The following is a 16,632-nucleotide window of genomic DNA, read 5'->3' as shown; positions in this document are numbered from 1 at the left end:
AGTGTGAGGACTCCTATCCTAATTCGCCCTCTTCTCTTGTATCTCCTTATGGAACACTCTCTTAATCTAATTAGGAGATTATCCAAATCTAATTTGGATTTGGACTCTATTAATAGATAAGCCTTATCCTCTTAAGGGTATAGGTGCTCCATACCCAATACCAAACCTAGATTCAACCCAAAGCATATGACAACTTAAGTTCTCATGTGACAACTAAATTAATCTTATTAATTTTGGGCCTTAGGCCCATTTACTTCAAAGGCTCACGACCCAAGGTGTTGCATGGCCACTTTAGGCCAAATATTGTATGGTGTGGGACCCCACAATGATCTCACATGAGCCCATATGGGTTCGTCCCAACCTTTGAAAGAGGCTAGGCCGAATTCACTGCTCAGGGTAGTGAACCCCTGACCCAATTAGCATTGGTTCAATTTGGACCCAACATTTACACCTAAATGATCCTTGGATTCAGCCACCCTATGAAGACCCAAGGATAACGGACTCATGTAAGACAAAGCCCATCAGGTAATCATCCTTGTATTGGTCTTTTACACTCAACCTCTCGGCCCATAATGATCAAAACACTACCTGACAGGGAAGGACCTCTCCCCTAACTATAAAGTGCAATGCCACACTCTCTGCTCAGATGGATCCTGGGATTAAAACATTTTGCAAACCTTTTCTCCATAAAATAGTAGTATATAACATATAAATACATTTTGCAAAACCAGATTTCAAACACAGGTGAATTCACCCACTTAGGTGAATTCTTGGACTACCCCAACATACCCAGCCCTAGGTAATTGACCCTTAATGAATCTCACTGGTTGGCATATCAAAGACAGCCTAGTCCAACACCTAGTGTAGTACCATAATCAAGTCTGGGATTATGTATAGCTTACCAGTTTTGCCTATCTATCTCCAAGGTCTAGGAAATAACTAGAAATTGGTCCGGGTCCAGTACTTCTAATAAACACCCATTGGCTGAGCTTGGGGTCTCACCCTAGCAATTGAAACAAATTACTCCAACTCCTTGCCAACACACCAAAGTTGGCCTTGTCAGGATAAACACCCCAAATCTATCCAATGGCTGAAAACATTCAAAACTAACACGAGCCTCTTAAGTGTCCAGTTTAAGGGGTAATACACAGAAACATACCAATATTTACATGAAACAACAACGTACTTTTATACATTTACAAATAAATGCTTATGTACAACAATCTGATTGGAGCTAAGGGCATACGCTGTCTAACATGATAAAGTGTTCCATCTCCGCTCAACAAACTCCAAGAAATTTGGATGTCCCATCCACATACTCTAAAATCTAAAAGGTATAGGCCCCTTCAATCTCACAAACTCCATTAACAAAATCAACTTGTGGTCTGAAAATAAGTAGGCAAGAGTTTCTTGAATCAATCCTTCAAACATGATTTCCCATTCCTGGTTGAACAGAAATTTGTCCAACCTCCTCAGAATTAGGGGGTCTTGGCTCTTTGACTAAGAAAAAACAGAACCCACCAACCCCAGCTCATTCCTCCTGATGAAATCCACAAAATCCCTAGAAGCCCCTGACCACCTTCCATCTCTCCCCCCTTTCATTTCCCCTAACCTCCAGACTACATTAAAGTCCCCACCAATCAACCAAGGAACAACCCCTACATCATGAACCCTTCAAGCTCTTCCCACAATAAACCCCTCTCCCTATCCAGATTTGGTCCATAAACATTTGAGACCAAAACCTTGATTTTTGAGGGAATATGTTCTAGCACAAATGAGACAGAGAATGATCCAACTACACATTCCACTAACTTCATCATACTTGAGTCCCAAATTGAAACCAGCCCTCTAGAAAGGCCATCAGACCCTTCGTTTACCCAGTCCCTATTCTCAGGGCCCCAAACTTCATTAACAACTTCCAATCCACCTCTTCCAGCTTATATTCTTGCAGCAACAACATCTCAATTCTAAAACTCCTAACGAAATTCCTCACAACCTCCCTTCTTTTTGGGTCTCTCAACCCTCTTATATTCCAAGAACAAATTCTCGTAACCTCTTCTTCTCTTCCATCTCTACTTTGTCTCTTCTTTTCTTGTTCTCCTTTTTTTTATCAAACTCCAAAGTCCCTAGTCATCTCTCCTGTAACTTGTTTTTCCTCTCCTCACACTTCTTATCTTCTTCCTCCACTTCCTTGAATGCTTCCCTTGCAAACTCTTCTACCCCTAGAAAGAACAATCCCAGGATATTGCTTACTTTCACCTCCGTGTCAATAACTTTATCAAAGTCGCAGTCTGCCTTACCTGATGGGTTTCATCTATCGCCACCTGTTTCCGCTCGTCTTCTTCTTCCCCTTCTCTCGTATCTTCTAGAGGCTTCGTTCTATATTTTTTTCTCTGATATACCTGCCCCCTCCCGTTCTCCTTCTCCCCACTTTCTTCCCCTTCTCTCGTCACCCCTTTTTCTTCTCTGATAATTTCACCCTCCTCCTTTTCCTCAAACCTTAGAATCCCTGGAACCTTCCTCTCCTGATTCTCAATCAGTTTGTTGCCCCTCTCCTCCCTCCTTCAACCACCAGCGCCCTACACACCTCCCTTTCTCCCTTACAAACAAATAGCATTATATGATAATTCATACAAAAAATTATATTTGAAAAGCAACAGCAAATTGATCAAAGAACCAAACATTCTAATTTTCAGTTCACCCATTCCTCTCCTGTTCTTCTTCTATTTTCTTCCCTCTTCTCTCTTCTTCTTCTCTTCGATTTCTGGGTTACTTTTCAACCTAAAAGTTCTGCTAACAACAGTAACTTCAAGTTGGTATCAGAGCAGGTTTAGTTCTGCTCGTGAATCTCATGTGAGCTCTTCCCAACTGGCTACATGAGATTTTAATAGGCCTGGAGATTTAGTTCTTTTGTTCGTGGCCTGATTCTTGGAGATTGTTGGAGTTCGAAGCCTTGCCCATGACACTTCTGTTATTGGAGATTGCCCAGCAGTCAGGAAGAATCAGAGAAAACTTATTTTGAGGTGAGACTTAGGGTTTAAATCTCATATTGAAGGTGCCGCCAAAAAGTCTTTGGGTAGTCTTTTCAACTCTCCTGAAGTTTGTAACAGGAAGTAGGGTTTTTTGAAATCTCTGTGAGGTGTGGCTGCTCTTTTTTGAAATCTACTGGACTGGGTAGTCTTTTCACTTCTGTTCTCAACCTTCTCTATTCGAAAGGGGAGCCAAGTGTGTTCCTTTTCTTCTTTATGTTGAACTCAGCATGGAGTTCTTTGGGGGTGAACAGAAACCTACTGGAGAAGGTGCTGAAAGGGCTGTTAGTATGACTGATAACAACCTGTTTCAGATTACCACAATCAGGTTTGATGGTTGTAACTATTTTGAGTGGGTTCAATCTGCCATGATGACCATTGGAGGAAGGGGAAAGTTAGGCTATGTGACTGGAGATACTAAGGAACCAGCCAAGGAGGACCCTTCCTATGCAAAATGGACTCAAGAAAATTATCTTGTGATGACAAGGTTGTGCAACTCAATGCAGCCCCATATTAGCAGAAATTACCTTTGGGCAAAGACAGTGAAGGATATTTGGGATAATATGAAAGAGACTTACTCACAACCACTTGATGTGGCTAGGGCTTATTAGTTGAAAACTGAAGTGAACAAACTGAAGCAGGGGGAGAAACCCGTATCAATTTATTTCTCTACTCTGAAATCCTTATGGCACAAGATAGATCATCTTGAAACAATTGAGTGGGAGAGTAATAAAGATGCAGCAACTTATAATAAGTTGGTTGAGAGAAATAGAGTTTTTGAGTTTCTTGCGGGTCTGAATTCTGATTTTGACATTGTTAGACAGCAGCTTCTCACTGGAGAAAATGTTACCTTGTCTCAAGCCTACACCCTAGTACATAGTGAAGAGAGTAGGAGGAAGGTTATGCTACAAAATTCTCAAATGGAGGTGGCATTAGCAGCTGCAAGACACAAGTATAGTGGTGAGAGGGAGAAATAGATGAAGAATGAAGGAAAGAAAGGTGTGCTTTGTCAATATTGCAAAAAAACTACTCACACAAAAGACACTTGTTGGAAGCTTCATCCCAATCTTGTACCAAAAAGACACAGGAATAAGAAGGGAAATGCAAATGTAGCTATTACATCGGATAGTTCTTCCCTTCAGGGACCTCAGTCTTCTTCATTGGAGACCTTAGCTACAGTCAAGGCAGCTTTGACTCAATTGGAGAATGAAGCTAGGTTTGCAGGATCATCTCAGCCTATCTCTGCTACCACTACACCTCTTTCCTCCACATCAGCCTTTGCCCACTCAAGTACAAGAGCCACTGCTTTTCATGCCTCTACTCTACGTAACACTAACCCTACTTGGATTATAGACTCTAGTGCATCAGATCATATGACAAGCTTGTCTTCATTATTCACTTCATACAATCTGTCTTTAGGCAGAGATAAAGTATCCATTGCTGATGGCTCCCTTCTTCCCATTTCTGGTAAGGGAAACATCAGTCTTTGATGCCATTACCTTGTCCTCAATTTTGCATGTACCTAAGCTTAGCACTAATTTACTTTCAGTCAATAGTCTTACAAGAAGCCAAAATTGCTCAATAACCTTCTTTCCTGACCATTGCATTTTCTAGGATCTGGTGACAAGGAAGGTGATTGGGACTGGCCATGAGATGAATGGAATCTACCTGTTCGAGCACCCACCTGGAAGTGATAAAGGAGTTGCAAAGTGTGAGAGTTGTTTAAGTACAGGATCACACGATCCAACAAATAAAAGAGGTATAACCCTCACAAAAGTCTGCCGACATTCAGTGGTTTGGATTCATTTGTTCTCCACTTGGTAAACGACCAAGGAAAGAAATAAAAGAAGAAAAAAAAACTTTAAGGTTGTACCAGTTGCAGATCTGATTTGATCAGCCCAAATTCAATCCTTTGTTCTGCCTAGATTCAGCAACATACATGTTGGGATCTCCATGGAAAACCTAAATGGGCACAGGATTTGGGTAAGAAATCAACACCTGATCTGGGCAAGAAACCAAGTCAGCAGAATCAGAAAAAGTATAACTCAGCTAATATGGAATCTCAAGGGACTGGTCCATTGGTAATTCAGGAGAGGCATCCCAGTTCTGACCCTAAGGAAGAAATCATCAACTCCTTTCATGATCATTTGGAATTATATGGTAGGACTCTCCGCCAGATGGATTGTGGTCCTACTCCCAATACCTCTTTCGTGTCTACATCAAGTAATGTTGCCACTGCCTTCCATGTGTCATCTCATACCACTGATTCTCCCTGGGTTATTGACTCCGGAGCCTCAAACTACATGACCGGTAAGTCAAATTTATTTCAGACATATAACCTTCTCTCTAGGAGAGATAAGGTGAGACTAGTTGATGGTTCTTTCTCTACCATAGCTGGCCAAGGCACCATACCTCTCCCACTCGGCTTTACCCTTTCTAATGTACTGCATGTTCCGAAATTACCTATAAATTTGCTTTCCATTAGTAGTATTACTCACTCCTTGAACTGTTCAATCACTTTCTTTTCATCTTCATGTGTGTTTCAGGATTTGGCCTCGGGGAAGACGATTGGTAGAGGAAGCATGGTGGATGGTCTCTACATGTTGGAGAATAAAGTTGGTCTTGTGGCTATAGAGTCCATGAGTTCGTCCAGTGAGAGTCAAGCCTATTTATGGCACAGTCGTCTTGGTCATCTTTCTTTTGAGCCATTAAAAGTTATGTTCCCAAAGTTGTTCGAGTCCCTGTGAGTGAGTTAGTTATAGTGTCAAACATGTCAATTAAGTAAACATTGTAGAAGTTCTTTTCCTTTGAGAAATAAAATATCTGAATTTCCATTTCATATTGTTTATTCTGACGTTTGGGGCCCTGTTACTCTACCTATTGAGGCTGGATATAAGTACTTCATTACCTTGATTGATGATTACTCTAGATACACTTGGGTTTACCCTATGCAATCTAGAGATGAAGTGCCAAAAATTGTGAAAGACTTTCAACGCATTGTGTTCACTCAGTTCCAAACTGAAATCCATATCTTCCAGTCGAACAATGCGAAGGAATACTTCCATAGTGATCTCACAGAGTTTTTTGCTTCGAGTGGGTCACTTCAACGAAGCTCTTGTGCTAGGACACCCCAACAAAACGATGTTGCTGAACGAAAGAACCGTCACCTTCTCAAAGCAGCTTGTGGCTTATTAATTCATATGAATGTGCCAAAACGTTTTTGGATGGATGTAGTTTTGTGTGCTACATAAGCACCCACATCAGCTTCTGTTTCCTATAGCTCCGTTGTCCACCATTTCAATGCGTGTTTTTGGGTGTCATTGCTTTGTCCATAACTTATCCCCTACTCGAGGTAAGCTTGATCCTCGGGCTATTCCTTGTGTTTTCCTTGATTACCCTTTATCTCAAAAGGGGTATCGTTGCTACGATCCTACCTCTCGCAAGTACTATGTCTCCATCGATGTATCCTTCTTTGAGAATCAACCTTTCTTCTTGGTTTCTCCTCAAGGGGAGAGTAGGGTTGAGGAGAAACAGGCAACTCAAACTCAACCACCTCCTTTACCCGATCCTCCTCCATTCCGTGTCTTTCATCGCCGCCATAAAAGCCAACAGAGTTCAAGAGTCATGGAACCTAACACTATGCAACCAACATCATCGGATTCACCAGAGGCAGATCCTTCTCATCAGCCAAGTACACTTGCTCCTATTGATATGCTTGTTCCTCTCAATGTTGATTCCCCTATCATTAATGATCTTGATGTTCCAATTGCTAAGAGAAAGGGTGTTAGATCTTGTACCACTAATCATCCTATCTCTAATTTTGTGTCCTATGATCACATTTCACCTTCATTCCATGCATTCCTCTCTTTTGTGGACAGTGTCCCCGTTCCTAAGAATGTGGTAGAAGCTTTATCCAAACTTGAATGGGCAGATGCAATGCACGAAGAAATTGATGCGTTACACAAAAATGGCACTTGGGAGTTGGTGGATCTTCCTGAAGGGAAGGAACCAGTGGGTTGCAAGTGGGTGTTCACAGTGAAACACAAGGCTAATGGAACTATTGAAAGGTACAAGGCTAGACTAGTAACAAGAGGTTTTACACAGGTATATGGAGTGGACTATGCAGAGACTTTTGCTCAAGTATCCAGGATGAACTCTATCATGATTCTTCTTTCATTGGCAGCAAATCTTGACTGGGAACTTCACCAATTGAACATCAAAAATGCTTTCTTGAATGGTGACTTGGAAGAGGAAGTGTGCATGACCAAACTTCCAGGTTTTTGTGCCAAAGGCAATGAACAAAAGGTATGCAGATTAAAAAAATCTTTATATGGGTTGAAACAATCACCTCGGGTTTGGTTTAGTAAAAGTTCCACTTAGCAGTTCAACAGATGGGGTTCAAACAATGCCAGTCAGATCACACTCTATTTGTGAAAAAAGGTGAACGGAAAATTGCAGCTCTAGTTGTGTATGTGGATAACATAGCGGTCACACGAATTTGGGAGGCTGAAATACAGAGACTAAAAAAATTCTTAGCCACTCAATTTGAGGTGAAAGATCTAGGCCCCTTACGTTATTTCCTTGGAATTGAAGTTGCCCGCACTCACAAGGGCATCTTTATTTCCCAACGGAAATATGTACTAGATCTATTAGAAGATACAGGCAAGTTGGGGGTAAAACCAATTGACTCACCAATTGAATCTAATCATCAGCTAGGAGACAGTCAAGGAGAGTTTTGAAAGATGTGAAGAAGTTCCAGAGACTTGTAGGGAGACTCTTGTATTTGTCTATGACCAGGCCTGATATTGCTTATGCAATGGGTGTCCTTAGTCAGTTCATGCACAATCCTAAGACAACTCACTTTGAAGCTACAGAGAGGATCCTTAGATACCTCAAGAAGTTTACCGGAACTGGTTTGTTGTTCCAGAAACATGGACACTTAAAGGTCGAAGTATATACTGATGTTAATTGGGTAAGGGCAGTTGATGACCAAAAGTCTACCAATGGGTATTGTACCTTTGTAGGAGGAAACCTAGTCACATGGATAAGTAAAAAACAAAGTGTGGTGGCTAGATCTAGCGCTGAAGCAGAACATAGAACGATGTCTCATGAGGTTGCTGAAATCATGTGGATAAGAAATCTATTAGGTGAACTGAGTTTTGCAATGAGCAACCCTATGTCACTCTACTGTGACAATAAAGCTGCCATCAATATTGCTGCTAATCCAGTCCTTCATGATAGGACGAAACACATTGAAGTAGAAAAGCATTTTATTAGAGAGAAACTTGTGAATGGAGAAGTGTGTACTCCATATGTCAGCTCAGAACAACTTGTAGATATCTTCAGCAAAGGTCTTCATCATGTGCGGCACAATGATTTGTGTGACAAGTTGGGCATGATTGACATCTATGCTCCAACTTGAGGGGGAGTGTTGAAATAATTTAGTTATTTTTGTTAGGGTTTGTTTGGCTAGTTAAAGCCTTTTTTATTTTCTGTTATTGTACTTCACTTACAGCAAGGGCACAAGAGTCTTTTCCCTTCTTATTTCTATCGCCCTATATAATATAATAGAAGTTGGCACCACCAGCACCGTTCCATTGCTCCAAACCTTTTTTTCTTCCTTTCTTCTTCTCTTCTCTCTTCTTCCCTTCTCTTCTCTCCTTCCAGATTTTTCAATCGGATTTATTTCCAAGAGTCCTCACTCAATTTGAAGTTAGAATCAAAATTTTCAGATCTGATAATGCCAAAGAGTATTTCACTGAACACCTAATTTCATATTTTCTTGAGTATGGGGTTGTTCATTAGAGTACTTGTCCCCATACACCTCAGCAAAATGGGGTAGTTGAGAGAAAAAATAGGCATATCCTAGAAGTTGCAAGAAGTATTACACTGAATTCTAATGTTCCCATTCGTTTTTGGGAGGATGCTATTAATACAATTGTGTATCTCATCAACCGAATCCCTTCCCGTGTTCTGGATATTAGAGCTCCTTTTTCATAATTGCATCCTGAGAAAGATTTGTACACCATCCCTCTTAAAGTTTTTGGGTGCACTTGTTTTGTTCAAATTTTAGGACCTCATCGTTCTAAGCTTGATCCTAAAGCTACTAAATGTATATTCCTTAGCTATGCACAGAATCAAAAGGGATATTGCTGCTATGATCCTAGTTCTAGCTCTCGGTTTGTGTCCATGGATGTTAGCTTTTTTGAGGATGTCCCTTATTACCCAGGTGTTTCTTCTCGGAGGGAGAATAGTGAGAAAGATATTCCTTGTCCTGAAGTCCCTCTACCTATTCCTATTCTTGAAGGAGAGTTGTGTAATGAGGGTGCTTGTCAAAGGTGTAGGGAGTTGAGAGTTTACCACAGGAGGTGGAGGTAGGTTGATTTTGGTGCTCATAATCAGTCTAGGCCAATCCCTCTCTCCACTGTAGTTCCAGATTAAGGTACTTCTCCCTCCTTGCCTATTGATACATCACTCTCACCTTCTGATCCCCTACCCCCTCCAGATGATCTTGATCTTCCCATTGCAGTTCGCAAAGGAAAGAGTCGGTGCACTTCATCTACTGCCCATTGCATATCTCAGTTTATCACCTATGATCGTCTTTCACCATCCTATAGGTCCTACTTGGCATCTATCTCTGCTATATCTATTCCTAGGTCTATCTAGGAAGCTCTTGCACTACTTGAGTGGAAGAATGCAATGGAGGAAGAGATGGGTGCTCTCATTAAAATTAAGACTTGGGAGCTAATTGACAATCCAGAAGGGAAGAAACCAGTTGGGTGCAAATGGGTGTTCACTATGAAGCATAATGCAGATGGCTCAGTTGAAAGGTACAAAGCTCGGCTGGTTGCAAAGGGGTATACTCAGATTTATGGCATTGACTACCTAGAACCTTTGCACTTGTTGCCAAGATGGATACCATTAGAGCTCTACTATCCCTTGTAGCAAATTTTTCATGGCCTATGTTCCAACTAGATGTCAAGAATGCTTTCCTTAATGGTGATTTGCAGGAGGAGGTGTATATGGAGTTACCTCCTGGATTTTATGATGAAGCTATAGGGAAGAAAGTTTGCAAATTGCAAAAGGCTCTATATGATTTAGAGCAACCTCCAAGGGCATGGTTTGACAGATTTAGATTGGCTCTTGAAAGGTTTGGTTATGTACAGGCCCACTCCGATCACACTCTCTTCATTAAGAGAAACGGTGTTTCTCTCACCCTTCTTGAAGTGTCTGTTGACGACATTGTGCGACCAGTTGTGATGTTGATGAGATTGATTCTCTCAAACAATTGCTTAATGAGGAATTTGAAGTGAAAGACCTTGGTGACCTGCGATATTTCTTGGGAATTGAAGTGGCCCGCTCTAGACATGGTATCTTCATTTCATAGAGGAAATATGTCATTGACCTCCTTGAGGACACTGGGAAACTAGGAGTTAAACCAACAGACACACCTATTGATGTAACCGTTTTTGGTCACGTACCATTTTTTGTGATGTATAAATTTTTTGGCTAAGTACCTCGTTGTTTGACCCGGTGGTGACGTGCCTTGGTGATGAGCTACTTGGTGGCAAACTCCCTGGGGGAGAACTGCTTGGTGACGAACTGCTTGGTGGCGAACTACCCAGTGGCGAGCTCCCTGGTGGAGAGCTACTTGGTGACGAACTGCCGGGAGGCGAACTGCCTGGTGGCGAACTGCCTGGTGGTGCTCCCTGGTGGCGAACTGCCTGGGGGCGAACTGCCTGGGGGCGAACTGCCTGGTGGCGAACTCCCTGGTGGCAAACTGCCTGGGGGCGAACTGCCTGGTGGCGAACTGCCTGGTGGCAAACTACCTGGTGGTGAACTCCCTGGTGGCGAACTGCCTGATGGCGAACTGCCTGATGGTGAACTGCCTAGTGGCAAGCTGCCTGGTGGCGAACTGCCTGGTGGCGAACTGCCTCGTGGCGAGCTGCCTCGTGGCGAGCTGCCTGGGGGCGAACTGCCTGGTGGCAAACTGCCTGGTGGCGAACTGCCTGATGGCGAACTGCCTGGTGGTGCTCCCTGGTGTCGAACTGCCTGGGGGCGAACTGCCTGGTGGCGAACTGCCTGGAGGCGAACTGCCTGGTGGTGCTCCCTGATGGCGAACCGCCTGGGGGCGAACTGCCTGGTGGCGAACTCCATGGTGGCGAACTGCCTGGGGGCGAACTGCCTAGTGGCGAACTGCCTGGTGGCAAGCTGCCTGGTGGCGAACTGCCTGGTGGCGAACTGCCTGGTGGCGAACTGCCTGGTGGCGAGCTGCCTGGTGGCGAACTGCCTGGTGGTGAACTCCCTGGTGGCGAACTGCCTGATGGCGAACTGCCTGATGGAGAACTCGTCACTTGACTTGCTCCTAGGTGGTCTGCAACTCAGAGGATGGTGGAGCTCCCTGGTGCAGCGCAACCCGACTACCCTCCGCGTGAGGTGATTTTCTCTCCTTTGTAGACGGCGGGAGCTGAGGGACCTGCGAGAACTGAATCAGAGGACCCGGGGGTATTTTCCCGGTGGGGACTCTCCGATACCTAAGTTAGCATTCTGATTACAGAGGGCTTGGAGAGAAATGAGAGAGCTAGAGAGCGGGGGTTACCATCCTTTTGCCTCCCGTTTGGCTTTGGGGGTCAGAGTCCTTATATAGTGGTGCCCTCGCGGGTTAGGTGGGTGAAAAGCCATCAAACGGTAAGACGTCATATCCCGTCAGAACCGGGGTACGGTGATGAACTCCTCGAGGTTGTCAGGTTGGCGCTTGTGCCAGGCGGCCAGGTCGGCGCCTGGGCCAGGTTGTCAAGTCGGCGCCTGTGCCAGTCAGCGGGTCGGTGTCCGGGCCAGGTTGCAAGGCCGGCGCCTGTGTCTGTCGACGGGTCGGTGTCCGGGCCAGGTTGCCAGGTCGAAGCCTGTGTCCGGGCCAAGTTGTCAGGTTGGCGCTTGTGTCCAGGCCAGGTTGTCAGGTCGGCGCCTGTGTCAGTCGGCGGGTCGGTGTCCGGGCCAGGTTGCCAGGCCGGCGCTTGTGTCCAGGCCAGGTTGTCAGGTCGGCGCTTGTGTCCGGGCCAGATTGCCAGGTCGGCGCCTGTGTTCGGGCCAGGTTGCCAGGTCGGCGCCTGTGGCAGGCTGATCCGGCCAGGTCGCGCAGGCCGCGCACAGGCCGCGCCAGGTCACGCGCAGAACGCGCGGGCCGGGCCAGGCCGCTTGCAGACCGCCCGTAGGCCGCGTGCAGGTCGCGCTAGGCCAGCCAGACCGGTGCCCGGGTGGGGACACCAACTTGGTAAGTTGTTGCCTGGGTGCTTGCCTAGTTGTAACGAGGTGCCACGTGTCGCAATTTCACTGGAGGGCCACATCTACCCTCATCACCTTTTGAATTGAATCATAAGATAAATGCCAAAGGGGGTGAGCCTCTAGAAGACAAAGCCATGTACCAACAACTAGCCGGAAAGCTCCTTTATCTATGTTTTATTCGTCATAACATCTCCTATGCTGTTAGTGTTGTCAGCCAATACATGCATTCTCCTAGAACACTCATCTATTGGTTGTAGAAAGAATCCTTACTTACTTGAAGAAATGTTCAGGTCGTGGTATACTCTTTAAAATAATGGTCATATGAAAATCGAGGTGTATACTGATGCTGATTGGGCCAGATGTGTTGATGATAGAAGATTGACTTCAGAGTACTGTGCATTTTTTGGAGGTAACTTAGTGTCATGGCGTAGCAAGAAGCAAAATGTTGTTGCTCGTTCAAGTGCCGAGGCAGAATACAGGTTCATAGCTCATGGTGCGGCTGAAGTGTTATGGCTAAGATCCCTTCTTGAGGAACTAGGGATTGAGTATGTGAAACCATTGTGGTTATGTTGAAGGCATTTTTTTAATCCAAATAATATTTAAATAAATTAGAACTCAAGGAAATGGGTTGGCTAGTCTGCTAGCCAAATCATTAAAACTATAAAAAAGTATCCCGAATGGAAGTGCCTGCTCTTTAAGTGGGAGGAACAGGTGTCCTTCACCTAGGAGGAAGAGGTAATTACATAACTACCCCACTCGCTATTTAAGCTCCTTAAGGGGATGTTAGAAGCACAAACAAAGAGACTCTTCGAAGAACATTTTCACGAGAAATTCTTAAGAAAAAGCAAAGATAAGGAGAGAAGAAAAGAGAAGTGCTCAAGGGAAGGCAGGGAAGGAAAAGTCTCACTAATACAGGTAGAAAAAAGAAAGTCCTCTTTGTGAATACTTCCTATATATGTCTTCTGCTTTGTATCCTTCTTCCTCTCCCTTTATTTTCACTTTTGAGAAAGGAAATAGAATGAAATAAACCATCTACAACCAGGCGCCTCTACTTGGTTGATTATGGTCCCTCTTTCAAGACAAAGTTAGGGATTAAACCATCTACAGTCTAATTCTCAAAGACTAATTATGGTTCCCTTCAAATGAAAATGAAGAATAGAGGGGAATAAACCATCTACAACTAGGTGCCACTACTTGGTTGATTATGGTCCCTCTTCCAAGACAAAGTTAGGGATTAAACCATCTACAGTCTAATTCTCTAAGGCTGATTATGGTTCTTTCAAATGAAAATGAAGAGCAGAGAGATGAAAATCGTCTGCAATCAAATATTCAGTTTGATTGACTACGGTTCCCTTTTTGTATGCAAAATTCCAAGGATTAAGGTTGTCTACAATCAGAACTTCATCTGATTGATTATAGCTTATTGTGAAGAAAGGAGTGAGAAGGAAATTTTCTTTGTATTAAAAAGAAAAGAGAAATGTATTGCTGTATAGTTTCTCGATTGTATTTTCTTTTTCTTTCTTCTCATTGTTGTACACTTGATGTAAAAGAAAAGCAAATGAAAAGTTCTTTTTAAGTACCAATATTGTTCTTTTCTTTTGTTCTCTGTGTTCATTTCTCCAAGTCAGAATCAAAAGGCATTCTCTACTTTCTTGTGGAGATGTAATTAAGGGGAACAATCCGTATGATTCCCTGAATGGGCCTTACCCAAAATAATAAAAACTCAATCACTTGATTAAGTGAATTATGTTGCATGAGAATTTATTAAAATTTTCACACCAACAGGTTGTATTGTGATAACCAAGCTACTATAAATATTGCCCACAACTCCATCCAGCATGAAAGAACTAAACATATTGATGTTGACCGTCACTTCATCCGAAATAAAGTTGCTTCTCAAGATGTTTGCTTTCCCTATGTTGCCTCTGATATGCAACTTGCTAATCTCTTCACCAAAGCAGTTACTAAAGTCAAATTGGAATCAGAATTATGCAAGTTGGGAATGATGAATATCTATTCCCAACTTGAGGGGGAATGTTGATACAGTGGACCAGACCTGATATATTTACATGTGGTCCCATAAGTTCAGTCTTTTGTTGCTTATTTTTGCTTTATGCTTGCTTTCTTGTACTGTTATAGGTAGCAGGGAATTTTTGTCCTTTTACCTAATGTTATGTTAAACACATATAAATAATACTGCTTAGGGCGGCAGTAATGTAACATTTTCGCCCATTCCTCTCTTGTTCTTCTTCTATTTTCTTCTCTCTTCTCTCTTCTCTCTTCCTTTCTCTTCTTTGGGTTACTTTTCAACCTGAAAGTTCTGCTAACAGCAGTAACTTCAAGTAAATTTAAGTATCTGGCATATATGGCACCATTGAACAGGTAAAATACCATCATAGTTCCATGATACACATCCTATGCTTCTGCAACAGTTTATTTAGCAGAAAACATGATATCTACAAGAGAGTTGTAGATAAATAAAGAACATTATTCTTAAAATGACATATAGAAGTCAAACCTTCATTAAATAGTAATGGTCGGAAGAATTCAACACAAAAGACATCTTATACAAGCATAAAGGATGGGTTGCAAGAAATGAAAATAAAAGGCCTTAAAGAGTAACAAAAAAGAATATCAAATTGTTGAAACCTTTGCCAGTTGTTGAGTCTGGATGAGGTTTATGCACCTCTGAAATACAGGTTCAGCAAACTGAGAGAATCCGGGACCTAGTGCCTGAAAACAGGTAAGATAAAATTGTTCTTTAATTAACATAATATATTTTTGTTATTCTCAATTACTATTCTTTTTTGTTTTTTTGCACATAAAACAAAAGGAATATAAGACAACATCCTATATGTATGACTAGTAGGCTACAAGTAAATAACAAGAAGAGGTCATCAACAAAGTACAACAATAATAAAACTTCCAAAACATAGAGGAGCCATACCAAAAGAAAACCTGCCCTATTGTTGGTCTTCAATTAAATACCCAATTCTGAAATTTATTTGTAAACAGATTGATGATTTTCTTCTGGAATATAAGACATTGACTGGTTAAGGAGTTCCTATGGTACAGCATCCAATGAACAGAAATTAACTTAGATGTCAACGAAGAGAAATTATTCAGGATTTACAAAAACAGATTATTCTCTTTTCTCAAGCTTCTTGTAGACTGTTTACTACATTCTTCTTTCATATTGCTTCTGTTAAGAACCTTAAAACTTCTAGCAATTTCTCTACCTATTTTCCTCTTTTCATCAAAAATGGATCAGTGGCCTCATTGATCAGAGGAAATTGGAGTTAAAACGCCATAAAAGAGGATATAGAGGGTAGCCCAACATGTCACTCTTCCCTATTCACCTAAAAGAACCTAAATGTTCAAGAAACAATAACTAGAAGTCCTTCATCTTGAGAGGTAGGTCCACAGAGCAAGTGCAAATCACCCAAAAGAGCTTTCTGATCGTATCATCCATCTAAACAAGATGCTCATTTGACCAACAAAGACACTGGCTTCACAAATTAGGTGCCACAGCTGCACAGTTCCTCTGTTGCCTGCTCGCAACCGGTCAACAGCATTTGAGAATCACCCTCCACAACTAGGCTGGATCCTTCTGCCCAGCCTACAGCCCTTCCAACAAGGACATTCCCTGATAAGGATTAACCATGCCAAGCTTGTTTATACGTTTATTAAACTATACTTCATTAATGTCCTTAATAAACACATCTGCAAGCTGCCCATCTAAAACTAACATGAGGCAAACTTCATTAGAAGTTACCTATTCTCAAACAAAATGTTTTTTGATGAATTATTCTCAAACAAAATGTTTTTTCAACTTCTATAATTACTTTGTTTGGGAATCATTTTGGGTTACTGGATCTTTGTCCAGTTTATTGTAATTTTTCTATTTAATGAAAATGATGTTGCTTATCAAATAGAAAAAATAAAAATAAAAAACCTTCTATATGTTTTGTCACATAATGCAGTAACAGATTATGGCCTATATTAATAAGAAGTCTACTTATCAGAACACAATCCCATAAGATCATCATTCATGACTCCCAACTTTTCCAATAGCGATCAGACCCCAAATAATCCTGAAACACCATGAGTCATTGTTGTATACTCCCTCAACAATGAAGGGACCAACAATAGATTGTGTCTTAATCCTCCATGAGACTAAAACTATTCTATATCCAACACTTTTAACATTTTCATCTTTCACTTTTTAAGCCCTTGCATACTATTAATGTTACTCCAATTCCATTAATTACTTTTCCTGTGTACCATAGTTTGTAGCCATCAATTTCTTTAGTTTTTTTCC

General features: G+C 42.2%; 1 protein-coding gene across 4 annotated transcripts in view; it reads right to left on the bottom strand.

Moving 5' to 3' along the window:
* Positions 1 to 16,632, bottom strand: part of LOC104596758 (transportin-1-like) — a 114,974-nt gene that overhangs the window by 29,612 nt on the left and 68,730 nt on the right. For all 4 annotated transcript variants that reach the window (XR_735094.3, XR_735093.3, XR_016076153.1 and 1 more), the window contains exon 18: positions 14,961 to 15,044. Coding sequence is in view for 1 of the 4 variants with exons in the window: in XM_010258037.3 (XP_010256339.1) it covers positions 14,961 to 15,044 (84 nt within the window). In the remaining 3 variants the exon portion in view is untranslated. The remainder of the gene's footprint in view (positions 1 to 14,960; positions 15,045 to 16,632) is intronic.

This window comes from Nelumbo nucifera, chromosome 5 (genome assembly GCF_055504915.1).
Source record: "Nelumbo nucifera cultivar China Antique chromosome 5, China Antique-T2T, whole genome shotgun sequence".
In the NCBI taxonomy this organism is placed as follows: Eukaryota; Viridiplantae; Streptophyta; class Magnoliopsida; order Proteales; family Nelumbonaceae; genus Nelumbo; species Nelumbo nucifera.
The sequence above is the reverse complement of the archived record's forward strand: the minus strand, read 5'-3'. Positions and strand labels throughout refer to the sequence as shown.